This window comes from Eptesicus fuscus, chromosome 18 (genome assembly GCF_027574615.1).
Source record: "Eptesicus fuscus isolate TK198812 chromosome 18, DD_ASM_mEF_20220401, whole genome shotgun sequence".
NCBI lineage: Eukaryota > Metazoa > Chordata > Mammalia > Chiroptera > Vespertilionidae > Eptesicus > Eptesicus fuscus.
In genome coordinates this window covers 24,508,969-24,524,713 of record NC_072490.1, presented here as the reverse complement: position 1 = coordinate 24,524,713, position 15,745 = coordinate 24,508,969, and the positions used below count along the sequence as shown (strand labels likewise).

The 15,745-nt window shown below is 38.3% G+C and overlaps 1 protein-coding gene across 5 annotated transcripts in view; it reads right to left on the bottom strand.

The window, feature by feature from the left end:
- Window positions 1-244: 244 nt before the first annotated feature.
- The window catches only part of ANKRD28 (ankyrin repeat domain 28), a 145,608-nt gene continuing 130,107 nt past the window's right edge, over window positions 245-15,745 (bottom strand). For all 5 annotated transcript variants that reach the window (XM_028129542.2, XM_028129536.2, XM_008153346.3 and 2 more), the window contains 8 exons: window positions 15,478-15,697; window positions 10,983-11,070; window positions 10,813-10,896; window positions 9,637-9,782; window positions 8,896-8,978; window positions 8,410-8,492; window positions 7,176-7,267; window positions 245-3,515 (listed from right to left, as the gene is read on the bottom strand). In XM_028129542.2, the coding sequence (XP_027985343.1) occupies window positions 3,229-3,515; window positions 7,176-7,267; window positions 8,410-8,492; window positions 8,896-8,978; window positions 9,637-9,782; window positions 10,813-10,896; window positions 10,983-11,070; window positions 15,478-15,697 (1,083 nt within the window). In that variant the 3' untranslated portion in view covers window positions 245-3,228. The remainder of the gene's footprint in view (window positions 3,516-7,175; window positions 7,268-8,409; window positions 8,493-8,895; window positions 8,979-9,636; window positions 9,783-10,812; window positions 10,897-10,982; window positions 11,071-15,477; window positions 15,698-15,745) is intronic.

The following is a 15,745-nucleotide window of genomic DNA, read 5'->3' as shown; positions in this document are numbered from 1 at the left end:
GGACAAGACCACAATTTCTAGGGCATTTTCTGCCCATTCTCACCCTCAAGTATATGGCAAGCAAGCAATCAATAAATATATGTTGAATATATATTAAAAATCCACTTAGATAGGTTCATCAAAATTCCAAAAGAGCATTATTGAAAAATCAAGTTTTCTAAAGAAAGATAAGAACTTGTAAGAGAACACTAATTAGACATTAAAAGATAAAAGAAGTTTGCATGTAAAAAAGAAAGACACTTGATTTATTGCATTAAAAAACTTTATTTCATTTAAAAGGTTCCAGTATAAGCCAAATTAAACCCCAAATTGACAGCTACATGTAGAGATCTCCTGAACTAAATGGCACTGTTTGAGGCGGGTGTCTTGTGAAAGGAGGCCAACTGCTGTTACCACCATTTCCCCCAAAGTAGTTGTAGAGCAGAAGCTGGTATTATGAAAATACACATCAGATATTTCGGATGTCGTCTTTCATGCAGAAGTTAAAAGCAAACAGGCTTTTCTGTCCGTGCAAGGATAAACCACTACAGAGCAGGGCCTGAATGCTGTCAACATACAAGGTGTAACTATAAAGGAACTTACTGTGGTGCTGTGTTCATTCATTCAAGTCGTCTAAGCACTAACTCCAACATGACTTACGCTGTTCAGATATTACTTGGGACAGCACTTTGGGCTTCCCTTCATCAGGTGCAGACCAAAGGAAGTGGTTGATCAGGCTGGGGTATAGACTATCACAAAATGGGATCACAAAGCAATGAAATAGTTTTCCTAGTGGACAATCCAAAGAACCATCTCACCAATATTTTCACTAATAGCATCATTTACACAAAGTGATGCAAGATCTAAGTTCTGATATGTGTGAGGACAAATTAAAAACAGTTGGTTACTTTATAGTTACACCTTGGATTTCACCAGATATGGAAAATCTAACAGCGTGTCTAACGAGTCCTTCTGGAAATCAGCGCAGGTGAGTCAAACACAGCCTGAAAGAGAGAAGACATGGCAGAGGGCACGAGGATCAGCATTTCAACGTTCTGTGTTCTCTTGGAGGACAGACCCGGCCCAGGTTACAGAAGTGACCGGGAGGGAGGCTTCAGCTCCATCTAAGGAAGACCTTGCTAACAGTTAGAGCTGCTCAACAACTGAATGGACTGCGAGGTGAGGTAGAGTCACTGGAAGTGTTCAAGGTGGAAAGATCACCCTTGGAGAAGGGACTCCTGCATTTGTTAAGAGGTTAGACTGGATGAACCTCAGGTCTCTTTCAATTCTGAGATTCTAGAAAATTCCCTCAGGGAATTCAGAAGAGAATTCCTAAAAGGAAAGAGAAAGCACACATATGTATACTTTTAGAATCCTCTTGAGTTTTTTTTCTTTTTTCAAAAGGTACAATAGAAAATGTAGTCTGCTGTCTTTAAAATGCATTTTCACCATCCTACCAGTAATAATTAGGAAGGGTCCTTTATGACTTTTTTATATTATAAAGAAATGATGGACGATTACATTTATAATTTCTGTAAATATTTTAGAAAAATGCTTAAAATCTAGTAGTCAATGCCCTAGAAATTTTATAGATTTTTAGGTCATATGCACAGATACAAATACATTATTCATTAAATACAACTCACATCTGTGTTTTATTATACTCTAAAATATACAGGAATCTCGATGTACTGAAAGAGTGCAAGTAAGTACAGTATTCAAGCAGTCACTATTTCTATGTACATGCTCATTAATTCTTCAAAAACCCCACAAAATTATCAAATAGATCAAAATACTGTTCTGTGTTTTCACACTATTCAGAAAAACCAGCTGATAATTTACAGTGTCATAAAGTTTCCAGTTTTACAATACAAAAAAGATAAATGAAATTGGGTATCAATTTTGTGAAAATTTATGGAACTTTACCCAGACCTGTAAGACCCCCTACATGTGTGAACTTATTCTCACTGGGAAAGCAACAGTTATAGTAAATGCAGAACCATGTAAACTGTTTAAAAGCCTAAACGTCAGCCTTCTCTCTCTCTCTCTCTCTCTCTCTCTGTTATTTGAAAGGCAATCTTCCAATTTGGCAGGCAATTGCTTCTTTCCCCCAAATCTGAATAGGACCTAAGGATTTTAGTATTTTAAATCTTGCCCAATATGCAAATGACTTCTAAGAGACCTAATGATGTTAATGTATCAATAACAAGTGATTTGATTCTTCACTAAACAATGACAACAAACACGCCCGATCCACATGGAGGCACAAAAGCAGTAAGTGATGGTGTACCATCCAAAGTAGTGAGGTCGAAAACTTCCCCAGGACCACTTAGCTGCAATAGGGTGAAAATAACCTAATTTTGGATTTTCTAAAAATTTCTTCTAGGAAATTCTTTACATTTTCAAACAAAAATAGTTCAATTTAAAACCTAAACCATTCAAAACTGGGCAACAGTAGCCTGAGCCCAATCTATCTCATGTCTACATCACAAGTATTTTCACCCTGACTGCACCCAGTCAGCTGGTTTTCAATTCTAATATTATAAAACTTGGAATTTTAAAAAATTTATGTAAAAGAAAAAAATGTAAAAATACATCTGCTTTCTCTCATGGTTTATACAGGGTTCAAAGGCTTTCAGATGTTTTCTCTAAAAAAAAAAATAAATAAAAAAAAATCAACATTTAAAACCAAATCTCAGCTTCATTTTCAGACTACCAAAGTTTGGTTTAGATAATGTTTCATTTCACCTACTCCAGTTTCCACCAAATGGCATTCTATTAGAAAGCCTTTAAGTTATTTGGTCCTTTGGCAATTTGCTGTGCACATAATGCCTACTGTACCAAACTTTTATTGCCCTTAAATTTAATTGTAGTTCTATTGATAAGATTTAAATCTAGTGTCCTTATCTCTTCTTTTATAATAGTGTTGCTTGTGTAAGCAGATTAGGGTGCACAGTGTCCCAAATTATTCCTGGCACTGCAAAACCAAATTAAACAATTCCACAAAGCAATCTGACACCAAAGTATTTTCCTCTGGTCAAGTCTATTTCAAGACTCTAGAGGTTCCTTTTGCAAAACTTGCCTTTAAAAGTCTTCTTCTAATGTCGTCACATTTCTTATATTCACTCACTCTGCGATCTTTCCTCTTAGGTTGAGTTTGTATGTGAATAAGAAAGTGCCCTTTTCCTGAAAAAGCACAGTTTGAAGTGTTAGTGTCAGAACTCTCTCCTTAGACACTGGCTCAGCCTCTCAGTAGGTCTCTGAATCGGAGTCATTGAGCTCGTCCACATCGGCGTATAAGTACTCCGGCTCCCCGCTAATGTTGTTGAAACTGCAATAGGAGCTAGGTTCATTCCTCATGATGGGCAAGGCTTCAAAGCTGACTGTTTTTGAGGTGTTGGTATAACGATTAATGGCATTGAATGTCAGGGATGATAAAGGGCTACTTGATGAGACAGGCATCATGGTGGCCAAAATGAGAGCTAGGCAATCAGCCACATCCTTATTGGGAGCACAGGCCAAAGCTGGGGTATAGCCTAGAATTAAAGATAAGATTTAAAAAAGTTAAACATCCCGAGACTCACTTAGCTAATATAAGGAAATAAGCCTAAAGGCCTTCATCTTTAGATATGTTTTCAATTACTTGCCTTCTACTGAATTGGTTTCATTAAAATGATTCAGACATTACCAATATGTAGAAAAGAGAAAAGTCATAGAAATCTAGGGCAGAAGACTTTAGAGACTACATTATAGAAGAGAAACTGAGGCCCAGAGATGGATGATTTCCCCAAGATATCACAATGTATCCATAGCCATCTGAATTCATAGAAGATATTGGGATAGACACACAATCGACATAAAAAAAGTAAACTATATACGATATATTAGAACAGTGATTTTCAATCTTTTTCATCTCAAGGCACACACAAATGAATTACTAAAATTCTATGGCACACCAAAAAAATATATTTTTGCTGATCTGACAAGAAACTATAGCTATAATTTTGATTCATTCACACTGAATGGCTATTGTTGTGTTGGCTGTTGTCATTTTTTTATTTGACAATCTAAGGGAAAAGAGGTCAGTGCCCCTGACTAAATAGTCAAGTATTGCATGTTTTAAATATTCTTGGGGCACACCAGGTGAAAATCGCTGTTAGAAGATAAGCTCTGCGGAAATAAGACTGAGGACTGAGAAAGCTGTGGTGGGGGTATGCAGCAGGTGTAGTATAAATAGGGTAGTCATGATAGGCTTCATTGAGATGACATTTGAGCTAAGATCTGAAACAGGTGAAGGATTCAGTCAAAGATTGCTTAGGGACAGAGTGTTCCAGGCAGAGGAAACAGCCAGTACAAAGATCATGACCCCTATACATCCGTGGGGAGAAGGGGCTGGCATGGCAGAATGCAGAGAAGGAAGAGCCGGAGATAAGATCAGAGAGGAACAGAGTAGCAAACCAATCATGTAGGGCCTTGTAGATCATTATCCTCCTATATAATAAAGAGGTAATATGCAAATTAACCCTCACAAGATGGCTGCCTACGACCAGGCCGGCAGGGGGTTAGTGAGGGATGACCAAAAAATGAACAGCAGGCTGCATGGGGCGACCAGGCTGGCAGGGGGGTTATGAAGGATGACCAAATGACTGAACAGCAAACTGCATGGGGCGACCAGGCCAGTGGGGAGGGCTGTGAGGGGCAACCAGGCCAGCAGAGGGAGGCAATTGGGGGTGACCAGGCCTGCAGGGGGGACAGTTGGGGGCGATTAGGCTGGCAGGGGGGCAGTGAGGGGCGACTAGGGCAGGAGGGGAGCAGTTAGGGGTGACCAGGCCGGCAGAGGGGGGCAGTCGGGGGTGACCTGGCCGGCAGCGGGGGGCAGTTAGGGGTGACCAGGCAGGCAGGCAGGTGAGCAATTAGGAGCCAGGGGTCCAGGATGTGAGAGTGATAGTTGAACATCCCCCAAGGGGTCCCGGATTGGAGAGGGTGCAGGCTGGGCTGAGGGAACCCCCCCGCCTCGTGCATGAATTTTGTGCACCAGGCCTCTAATAAGGATTATAAGTAAACTGAGATTTGGAGAAATATCTTCTCACACTTTTTAAAAGGATCCAGGCCAGAGTGGTAGGAGTAGAGAAGATAAAAGTGAGCATGGACATACTTTGTTGATGGATTGTACATTGGGTGAGAGAGAGAGGAGTTAAGGAATACTCCAGGTTATTGCTCTGAGCAACTATAAGGATGGAAATTGTCATCAACTGAGATCAGAACAGCAGGGGGAGGAGAGAAAGGATCTGCAGTTCAGTTATGGACATGTCATGTTTGAGTTGTTTATTAGACCTCCATGTGGTACTGTCAATTAGGCTGCTGGATCTCTGAATATGGAGATCATGAGAAGTCTGGGCTGGAGATATAAATTTAGGACATCTCAGCATAGGTAGTATTTAGGACCAAGGTACTAAATGAGATCACTGAAGGAGCGAATGTAGGTAGGGAAAGTAAAAAGACCCAAGGACTGAGTCCTAGAGCCTACCAAAATTAAAGAGTTGTGCAGAAGAGGGAGAAAGGTTGCAAAATAAATTAAGAATAATAATTAGTAACACAGGAGGAAAACCAAGCAAGTCTGGAGGCCTGAAAGACAAATGAAGGAAGTTTATCAGAGAAAGAACATATACTTGCATGTCAGGTATACATAAAAAAAAAAATAGAATAAAAAACAATTTTCAGTTCCAGTGAGTTTGGTTAATTAATCTAACCACCCAAATAGTTAATTACAAACCCTTAACCCGTTATCAATTCAAGGAAGCAGTATGTGTGAATGGAGACTGGGTTCACCTAAATAAGGGAACTATAATCAAATCACAGATACTCACTATGACTCTCCCTCTTATCCTGTCCTAAAGTGATCTACACCAGTTTATCCAATTAGCAGTAAGCAGCATAAAAGAAAACATGAAGATTATTCAGGGAAAATATTGGACACTTTCTATGCAAGACTGCAACTTTCACATCCCCAGTTAAAACTTGATATATCAAGTTAAATGAGAACAACTAATTCTCAACATTGTGAGGATCATTGGTGATCTTGACTGGAGGAGATTTAAGAAAGAATGAAAGAAGAGAAGAATTGGAAACAGAGGACAGCCAACTTGAGTAATTCTGCTGCAAAGAGGGACAGAGATATATGGCAGTAGCTGGTATGAGTAGTGGCATTAATGAAAGATTAAAAAAAGTTTTTTATAGACTTCAGAGAGGAAGGGAGAGGAAGGGAGAGGGAGAGAGAGATAGAAACATCAATGATGAGAGAGAATCATTGATCAGCTGCCTACCGCACATCCCCTACTAGGGATCAAGCCCACAACCTGGGCATGTGCCCTGACTTGGAATCGAACTGCAACCTCCTGGTTCACACGTCGACAATCAACCACTGAGCCATGCTGGCTGAACAGATTTTTTAAAAAAATATATTTTATTGATTTTTACAGGGAGGAAGGGAGAGGGATAGAGAGCTAGAAACGTCGACGAGAGAGAAACATCAATCAGCTGCCTCCTGCACACCCCCTACTGGGGATGTGCCCGCAACCAAGGTATATGCCCTTGACCGGAATCGAACCTGGGACCTTCCAGTCTGCAGGCCGACGCTCTATCCACTGAGCCAAACCGGTTTCAGCTGAACAGATTTTTTTTTAAGATCAGATAAATAACATTTATAAATGATAAGAATAATCTAGGAAGATTCCAACAAAAAAAATCTTTATTATAGGTTTTTTGATGAAGTGAAGAACTGCTAAAGTGATAGTCTCAAGTAGGCAAAAGGGACACAATCTAGTACATTAGTGGGAATATTAGTTTTCAGTAAGAACCTGGCAATGAAGTAATAAGAGCCTTGATAAATATTTGTTGACAAAACAAATTTTTTCAATACTAAGATAAAAAAGATGGTAATACCAAACCAAGTTAACAAACATTAATTCTGGTTTAATAGATGGATATGTAAAATTCAGCTAATCTGTTAGATGAACTTTTCTTGTTTGTCTTGCTCTTATTTCCCTTGCCACAAAGTAACTACCATTCAATATTAATTTCAGCTCTCCTCTTTGACCAATAAAAAATATCCCAGTTTACTTCAAATATGGATTATCAAAAGATAAAAGCTCCTAGTAAGATATAGGTTAAGTAAAGAAAATGTAGAATCTACTTACCGTTTTCATCTACTGCAAGCACACTTGCTCCTTTGCCCAAAAGTTCCTGAACCACCATTGTTAGCCCATTTCGGGCAGCAACATGCAGAGGTCTGGGGGGAGGAGGGGGAGAGAGGAAAGAATTGTACATGTATATATGTGCATGCCCATGCACATGTGCACACAAACAACACACACATTATAAACTCGAGGCACCCAGTCCCAGCAGCAATAAAGATGGGTGTGAGGGACAGCAGATCCCATGTGTTGTGTACTGTCACACCTCGACAATACGCATAAGCTCAGCACTCGGTCATGTTAGCAAGTATCTTGTCTTCACTAAACCCTTTTGTTAGTTTCCTTCTAAGACTAATGTTTAAAAAGATTTTACCAATTAAATTACATTTTAAGTTGTTGCTTTAAGAAATGAGGTTGGCAAACAGGTATAATAGACTATTCAATAAAAACCATAAATTGCAATAGCAAATTCCAATACGCCTTGAAAATAGTTTACAGATTCCATGACTAATTTTTGGACCCTCTAAAGAGCTAATTGTTATGTGAATAGGAATGAGTATCATAGATTTTTCTCTATACCAAGCCTCAGAGTAGAATAGCCAATGGAAATTGGGAGAGGACAATGGGAGATGTCCACTTAAGATCTAAGCAGTCACCTAGAGGCTGGCTGCTCACATTAAGAACTTCATTCTTTCTGAAATCTCTTTAGCTTATAGACACATAAAAACTTTTTACCTCACTTAATGCTGGTGTTGAATAATGTATTATTCTAGGGCAGTGATGGCGAACCTATGACACGCGTGTCAGCACTGACACACGTAGCCATTTCTGATGACACGTGGCCACTGAGGTGGCCGCATGCCGAGGATGAAACATTTGCGAAATAATGTTTTTTCCTCAAAGTGACACACTACCCGAGTTATGCTCAGTTTTTTGGCGAAGTTTGACACACCAAGCTCAAAAGGTTGCCCATCACTGTTCTAGGGGGTTTCCATAAAACACACAGAATAGTATTACTGTCCTCCATAAAATTGAATTTAGAAAAAACATTACTTTCAATAATAAAGTTTCAAGTTCAAAAGCTTTTTCAGTAATAGACCTTTTAATTGTTATGATTATAGAAATGAGTTTTGTCAATTATAAGCTGATTGTGACTGATTCCAATGGCCCCATGTTAGAAAAATACCCCATTTACAATGATAGGTCACAAAGTTTATACTAGACATAAAATACTTACGTTTGCAAGGCTGCATTGGTTGCATTGATGAGGTTTCTATCTGTTATCTTTTCCAGTATTAACAAGGCACTAGTTTCATGACCCTAAAATTATGGAAAATAACTCTTAAAAATTTGGGTACTATTAAATATAAATGAATTCACTCAATACACTCCAACCCTGGTCCATATAATACATATGCCATGAATTTGTCCAAAAGTGTTGATGGAATGAGGTTGGGGGAGAGGGTAAGAATATTTAAGATTAGAAAGATTAAAGAAAGACAATAATTATGTTTAGGCTTGTGCTCTAAAACTTGTTTGGCTTACTGGAGACTTTCATACACCATGGTGCCTAACATGTCAGTACTTTTTTTCAAGCAATCTGTTGCAAATGATCATTTGAGAGGTTTGGTTGCTGACTCTGTTCATTTTAGTGAAATGGAAAAATTTTAAATGTCACTGTTGATATTAACAATGAAAACATATCCTTAAAATGTGTACATACCTTGCTGCAAGCCAAATGGAGGGCGGTGTTTTTACTGTTGTCTTGTAAAGTCAGATCTGCACTAGCACTGCTAACCAGCATCTCTGGGAGGAAAAACTGCATCAATTCTTATGTTTATGAACATATACCTTAGATCACTACTAACTCACTGTAGAGAAATGAAGATACAAAGCAAAAACATACCGCTAGCAAAAACGTTAAGTGCAAGAAAAATATTGTATATTTTAATATACAACATACAGACTATATTGTCTTGCTGTTGTGTAAGTCAAAGACCCTAACAACAGCAACTAACATATATTTTGTGAGTGCTAAATTTCAAATACTGTTTTAAGTGCTCTGGAATAATGATACCTTATTTAACTCTCACAACAACCCTATAAAGTAGGTACTGTTATTTTTCTCACTTTATAAATTAAAAAACGAAGGCATAAGGTCACTTAGTTGGCAGACTGAGGACTCACATTCGGTTACTCTGGCCCCCCAGCCAGTTTCTGAACCCTTATCTTTTATACCGCCTTGCTGGGAGCGGACTATTCACTCAGTAAGGGCGAATGAAAACATCTGGGCCCTGAATAAAAATGTGGCTTGTAAGGAGGTTAAAGGTTTTACATCTCAGGAGTGGTGGGATAACTAACCAGTGGAAAATTCTATGAACTAGTGTCAGAGGGCTTAGGTTTGAAGTTCTACATAAGCAATATAAACATTCAGAATAATAAAAGCCTTAACCAGTTTCTTTACCAACTGTGTTTGTTTGTCCGTTTTCTGCAGCCATCATGAGAGGTGTTTTCCCAGAAGAGTCCACAGAATTGACTTGAGCATTATGGCTGAGCAACAGCTGTAAACACTCCACATGGTCTGTAAAGGCAGCTGCATGGAGAGGAGTTCTGCAATGCAGAGAAGTGGAGAGACTTGACTAAATCTATATGCCATATACTCCAAAAAAAAAAAAAGATTGCTTAATTTATGACAAGTAATTTTCAAGGGTTTACAGATTATGCTGTAAAAGCATTGCCTAGATACTAATAGGACTGAATTTACTAACTTCTACCACAAAAATGTATATTTCTGATAACATAAAATACCCTTAATCAAACTAATATAAGAATAAATTATAAAATTGCTAAAACAATGTTATAGCATTAAAAGATATATTGAAACTAGAGGCCCGTTGCACGAAATTCATGCACAAGGGGAGGGGTGTCCCCTCTTCCCAGCCTGCACTCTCTCCAATCCGGGACATCCCTCTCACAATCCGGGACTGCTGGCTCCTAACTGCTCACCTGCCTGCCGGCCTGGTTGCCCCCAACTGCCCCCCACTTCTGGCTTGGTTGCCTCTAACTGCCCTGCCCCTGCCGGCCTGGTCGTCCCACACAGCACCCCCTGCCGGCCTGGTTGCCCCACGCAGCCTGCTGTTCAGTTGTTACTGTGATGGCATCCTGGACAATTTGCATATTCCTCTATTTATTAGTATAGATAAATCAATCCTGACTCATACTGCCATCTATTACAACTGTTGGACTCTCTTCCAGCCTTTATTTCTATATAGAAAAATGTTAACTTTATTAACAATATTTGTTGGGTAACAAACATACCCCTTTAACCTTTTGCACTTGGATGTCGAGTGTGACTCGACTCGGTTAGCATCGGTAGCAGCTCGATGAAAAAAGCAAGTGAGTGCAAAGGGTTAAAAAAAGGGGGAAATCTTTACATATTACAAGTTTTAAAAAGAAGAAGACTGGCTAAAAATCATAATAAAAATGTCCTTTACAATGAGAACATAATTAAGATTTTATAGCACTTCATAGTTGCAAATATAAAAATCAACTTCTAGTTAATAATTTAGCTGATGTTGTAACTAAATTTATTTTTCTCCTATGGAAAGTAAAACAATTTCCTACAGAGCTGAATCCTTACCTTCCTTTTGAATCTGTGGCATTCACAATGCTGGCACCCAATGTATCAATTAGCATTTCAGCAGCACCTTCATTGTCATTTATCCTGTGTAAGGTAAGGAGGTGATCATTCTCACAGCTATGGTGTATTTCTTAGCCAAACAAAGTTTGATTCGTTCTGCTTTTACTTACACAGCACAATGCAATGGACTGAAAGCGTTTCCTTCTATCTTCTGGAAAACATCCTGTTCTAAAAGAAGTTCTACACATGTCTCGTGACCTAAATAAGCAAGAATCAGATATTAAAATCTCCCCAAAATACTAATGTGCCCACATATACACCCACACATCCTCACACAAATAAGAAAAAAATTTACATGGATTAAAAATGAACAGTCCACTGAACCTGTTAAACATCACATTTTTAGGAGCTTTGGAATTCAAAGTACAACCTCAAGACCTAAGTACAGTAGCTTCTTGTGATAATTTTATTGGAGTTTATTACTGACACAGCAAGTACTGAGTGTGTGTGGGGAGATTTCTCCCAGTTCAGTTTCTAGATTGTAGCCACTGTTACCTTAACAGTTCCAGAAATTCTCTAGGCATATACAACTGCATGCACACTAACACATACTTCCTTTTTAATTTTTACATAAATGGGATGTTTAGTCCTACAACTTCTTTCTTACTTAATAGCAACTTTGAAAACAAGGAAAAACCCAAACCTTAACTTAATTTTCAAAGCCAGGGTTTTAGTAATATTACCATAAGTGCTGTACTAATTGCTGCAAATGAAATGTTGCTTCTTTTATTTCATCAGTCATCTGGTATCTGATTTAGGAATAAATTATATTTTTCCATCGCCTCTTTATTTCCATGGCTTAATATCTGGCTAAAACAGTAATACTAAATTTTTCTTTTTAAATTGCTCTAACATGCTCAAACAACAGCTCAACTTTCTTTATCCTATAATCGTTTTTACCACGAAAAGAAAGTTCTAGAAAACTTTTAACTGTGTTGGTTCTTTTCTCTAATCCAATGGTTCTCACCTGGAGCCATTTGCCCTTCATGTCTGGAGATATATTTGGCTATCACACCTGGAGATGGGGTAAGGGATGCTACTGGCATTTAGGGCGGTAGAAGCCAGGGAGGCTGCTGAATATCTTACACAGCATGTGACAGTCTCTCACAACAAAGAATTACTTGGCCCAAAATGTGAACAGTGCTGAGGTTGAGAAACCCTACTTTAATTCTCTCTCTCCAAATGTTAACTCATTACAAAACATTAACCATGGAAAGTTGTCCAGTATTGATTTAAGAACCTTATTTTCCTGGTATACCAGTTCTCAAGGTTGGTCTGGGGAAGTCTGGGTAGATTTCAAAGTAGTCTTTTCTTAAACTAACCACTAAAAAAGCTTTCCACTCTTCTAAATTTTTGTTGTTTGATTTGGTAAATAGTTATTTTTCATAAAAAGGTTATTAATATGCAATATATTTATTATTATTTTAAAATACATTAGTATTGGGTCATATCAAGTTGAAAAACTCATCACTTGTGCCTTAGTTTATGAAGAAATGATAAAATTGAACTTTTCATATTTCTGAGGAATATTCTGAGAATGCTCAGTTTCATAAAAATTGATAAATTTTTAAGAGAAACATGAGATAATGTAACTTCTCTTAAGTTCTGTGATTAAATGACTACATAAATTGAAAATCTGAACTTTAAAGCGTAGTATGTATAACCAGTTCTTTTATAAAACTTTGCCACCATTCCGTTTCAATTTTGAAGGAAACAATGTTTTCTGTTCTGTTGGAGTGGGGAGTGCTTCCAATTTTCTTTTCAGCTGTACAATAATTACCAGTCAAAGTAAAACCATTTCATACACTCTATTCTCAGAATGCCAAATTACAAAATAGGTTTTTGGCTATAAATATGGTATTAATTTTAGGCTGTCTGTATAGTCCCTTCTTGCATATAGCCAACACTAATGTCTTCCAGCTCGATTCAGAATCATCACAATCTTGCTACAGTCTAGAAATTAGACACATCTGTTATGATCTTTAAATGGCAACCAGGCAAGTAGTTCATGCAAAATTTTCTCTTATACTGGTATACAAGTGCTTAGAGAATCTAAATTCAGTAGTGATAGAGTAGAAACTAACTTTAAGGAAACAGTGTTCTGCATAAAGACCTGAATATTATAATGGACAGCAACTCCCCAAAACAGCAATTTATTTATAACTAAATGTTCTTTATCCGAGGAAAAATACCTTATTGTGTAGTTCTTCCAATGTTCTCACTGATACATTTTTAAAAAAAGCAATAAAAGTCTGCTTCAGACTAGTTTTATATCAGACTTCTTAAATAAATAAATTTCACATCTGTGGATGTTTTACTACCATATTACGTTTTTGGTTTTCCTTATACTTGTAAAATGTCTTGAAGATACATTATAAAAACAAATCAAATTTCAATGGCAAAATATAGTAACTTCTTTGACTTAGGACTAATCTTTGGCTATTTCACTATACTGATAAAACACCAACTTTAGTAAGTTGAAAAGGAAAAAAGAGATGCTGAAACCCAAAGGTTTTATAGGATTCCAGACTGTGCTGGCTAAGGATCAGAGGTAGTAGAAAATGAAACTGACAAAACTTTTCAACTAGCAATACATTTAATTATTTAAGTTTTTTTTATGGTGCCATCAGTACTGAGAATTGAAGGATGACCAATGGTCATCACAGAACAATCCTCAGGAAGAGACCAAAACTTTCTCATAGCAAAAGAATAGAATTCTCACACAAGAACTGTTAATAAGAAAACCAAAATATTCTATCTAGAAGATGCTTATGAAAACAAACTAGAATTTTGCAAGATTCAGATTTCTCCTCTTTCATCATAAGTTAACATTATATAAAGAAGAAATTTATATTTTCTCTACCTTTTGATGGAAAGTTGTTAGAACTGTGAAATAGTTTTGTAGATATACTCTCACAGCTTACCTTAATCAGAATGCTACCAGTACACTGAAATTCACCCCCCAATCTGCCTAAGCCCAAACTCTGACACGATTTATGTTTATACTGCACACAATGTACCTGAGTGTTTTCTAAGATGGTCAAATATATGCCCCTACACAAGGAAAAAATTAACACATCTCAATATGCTTCATTACTTACATTATTTTAATTAGTGAAAACTCACAAGCCAAACTCCATTTTATTTGTTTGTTGTTTTTTTAAATATATTTCATTGATTTTTTACAGAGAGGAAGGGAGAGGGATAGAGAGTTAGAAACATCAATGAGAGAGAAACATTGATCAGCTGCATCCTGCACACTCCCCACTGGGGATGTGCCTGAAACCAAGGTACATGCCCTTGACCGGAATTGAACCTGGGACCCTTGAGTCCGCAGGCTGACGCTCTATCCACTGAGCCAAACCAGTTTAGGGCAAGCCAAACTCCATTTTAAACATCTATAACTTAAAAAACAGCTTTATCCTTCTCTAAGAACCTTTAATGAGCCTACCTGTAAAAGGACTAACTGAGACTGTTAGCCCCTTAAAAGTTGAAGGTAAGTCTGTTCTAACCATGCATCAAAGTTAACTTAACCATGGAAGTTTCTAAAGTTTCTACTTCTATGATCTGCTAGAATTTTATTCCCTTAAAATTTTGAGCATACATGGTACTGTTGATGTAAGGATCTTAAGAATATGCTCACAAAAATACACAATTTCAGTTTAGAATGTGATGCATTTTCATTGTTTCTCCTACCTTAGTCAGTTTTTCCCTAAAATAAGTACATTTAGAAAGTGAAAGAACATAATTAAAATACAAGCATCCTACCTAATAAAATGGTAATATGTAAATTACCATCACTCCGCTACGCCCACGATTGGGCCAGCAGGAGGCGCAGGGGGCAGGACTCGGGGTGGCCGGGGTAGTCGATTGGGCCAGCGGGACGCTGAGCTCAGTGTCTGCACCATGGCTGTGCTGCGGAACAGAAGGAGCCTCTGGGGCAGCGAGCTCACGTCCCGCCGCGGACCATCAAAAGCGGGGGAGCTGGGTGCCTGTCTGCTCCGGCACCAGGCCTTTCAGAAGCCTCCGCCGAGCCGGGGGCTTCTGAAAGGCCTGGTGCACCAGCGGACAGGCACCCAGCTCCCCCACGATCGAAAGTGAAAGCGTGGGAGCTGGGTGCCTGTCCACTCCGCACCAGGCCTTTCAGAAGCCTCTGGCATGGCGGAGGCTTCCGAAAAGCCTGGTGCACCAGCAGACAGGCACCCAGCTCCCCTGCGATCGAAAGCGAAAGCATGTAGGGGACCCTACACGTGCATGATTCAATCATGCACTGGGCCTCTAGTACTACATAAAAGACATTGGAAATAATATTATAAAAGTATCTTAAAATGCAAATACTTGAAGCAAAGGTCTCAGAAAAATTTCAAACTTGGCGATAGCTTATGTCAAAACATCTTTGACCATTACTGTCTTGGCTTTAACACAACAAGGAGCTGGAGTACGTTATGACTACATAGTAGATTGTTCCTAGGCTTCCTACTTATCTTAGACTTTAAATCTTCCTTATAAATACGTCATTTTCAGGAATCTCAAAATGCTATAGTTAGCTGTCCCTGCTTGGCACATAACCGGCATTTAATGTAAGTTTATATCTGTATACTTAACCGTTATAGCAAGCCCAGTGAAGTGCTGTATATCCATGATTGTCGGCTATGGCTGGATTTGCATCCACAGATGCTGCTGAGTGCAAAAGGGCTCCCAGAACACCAATGTGTCCACAGGCAGCTGACAAGTGGATAGGTGTCCGCCCTCTACTATCCCGAAATAAGCACTTAGCACCATGTTGAAGCAATGCATCTACACATTCTTCATGGCCTGTAACTGCCTGAAAGAAAGATTGTTTGCATATAGTTGAATATATTATGTTGGGTAT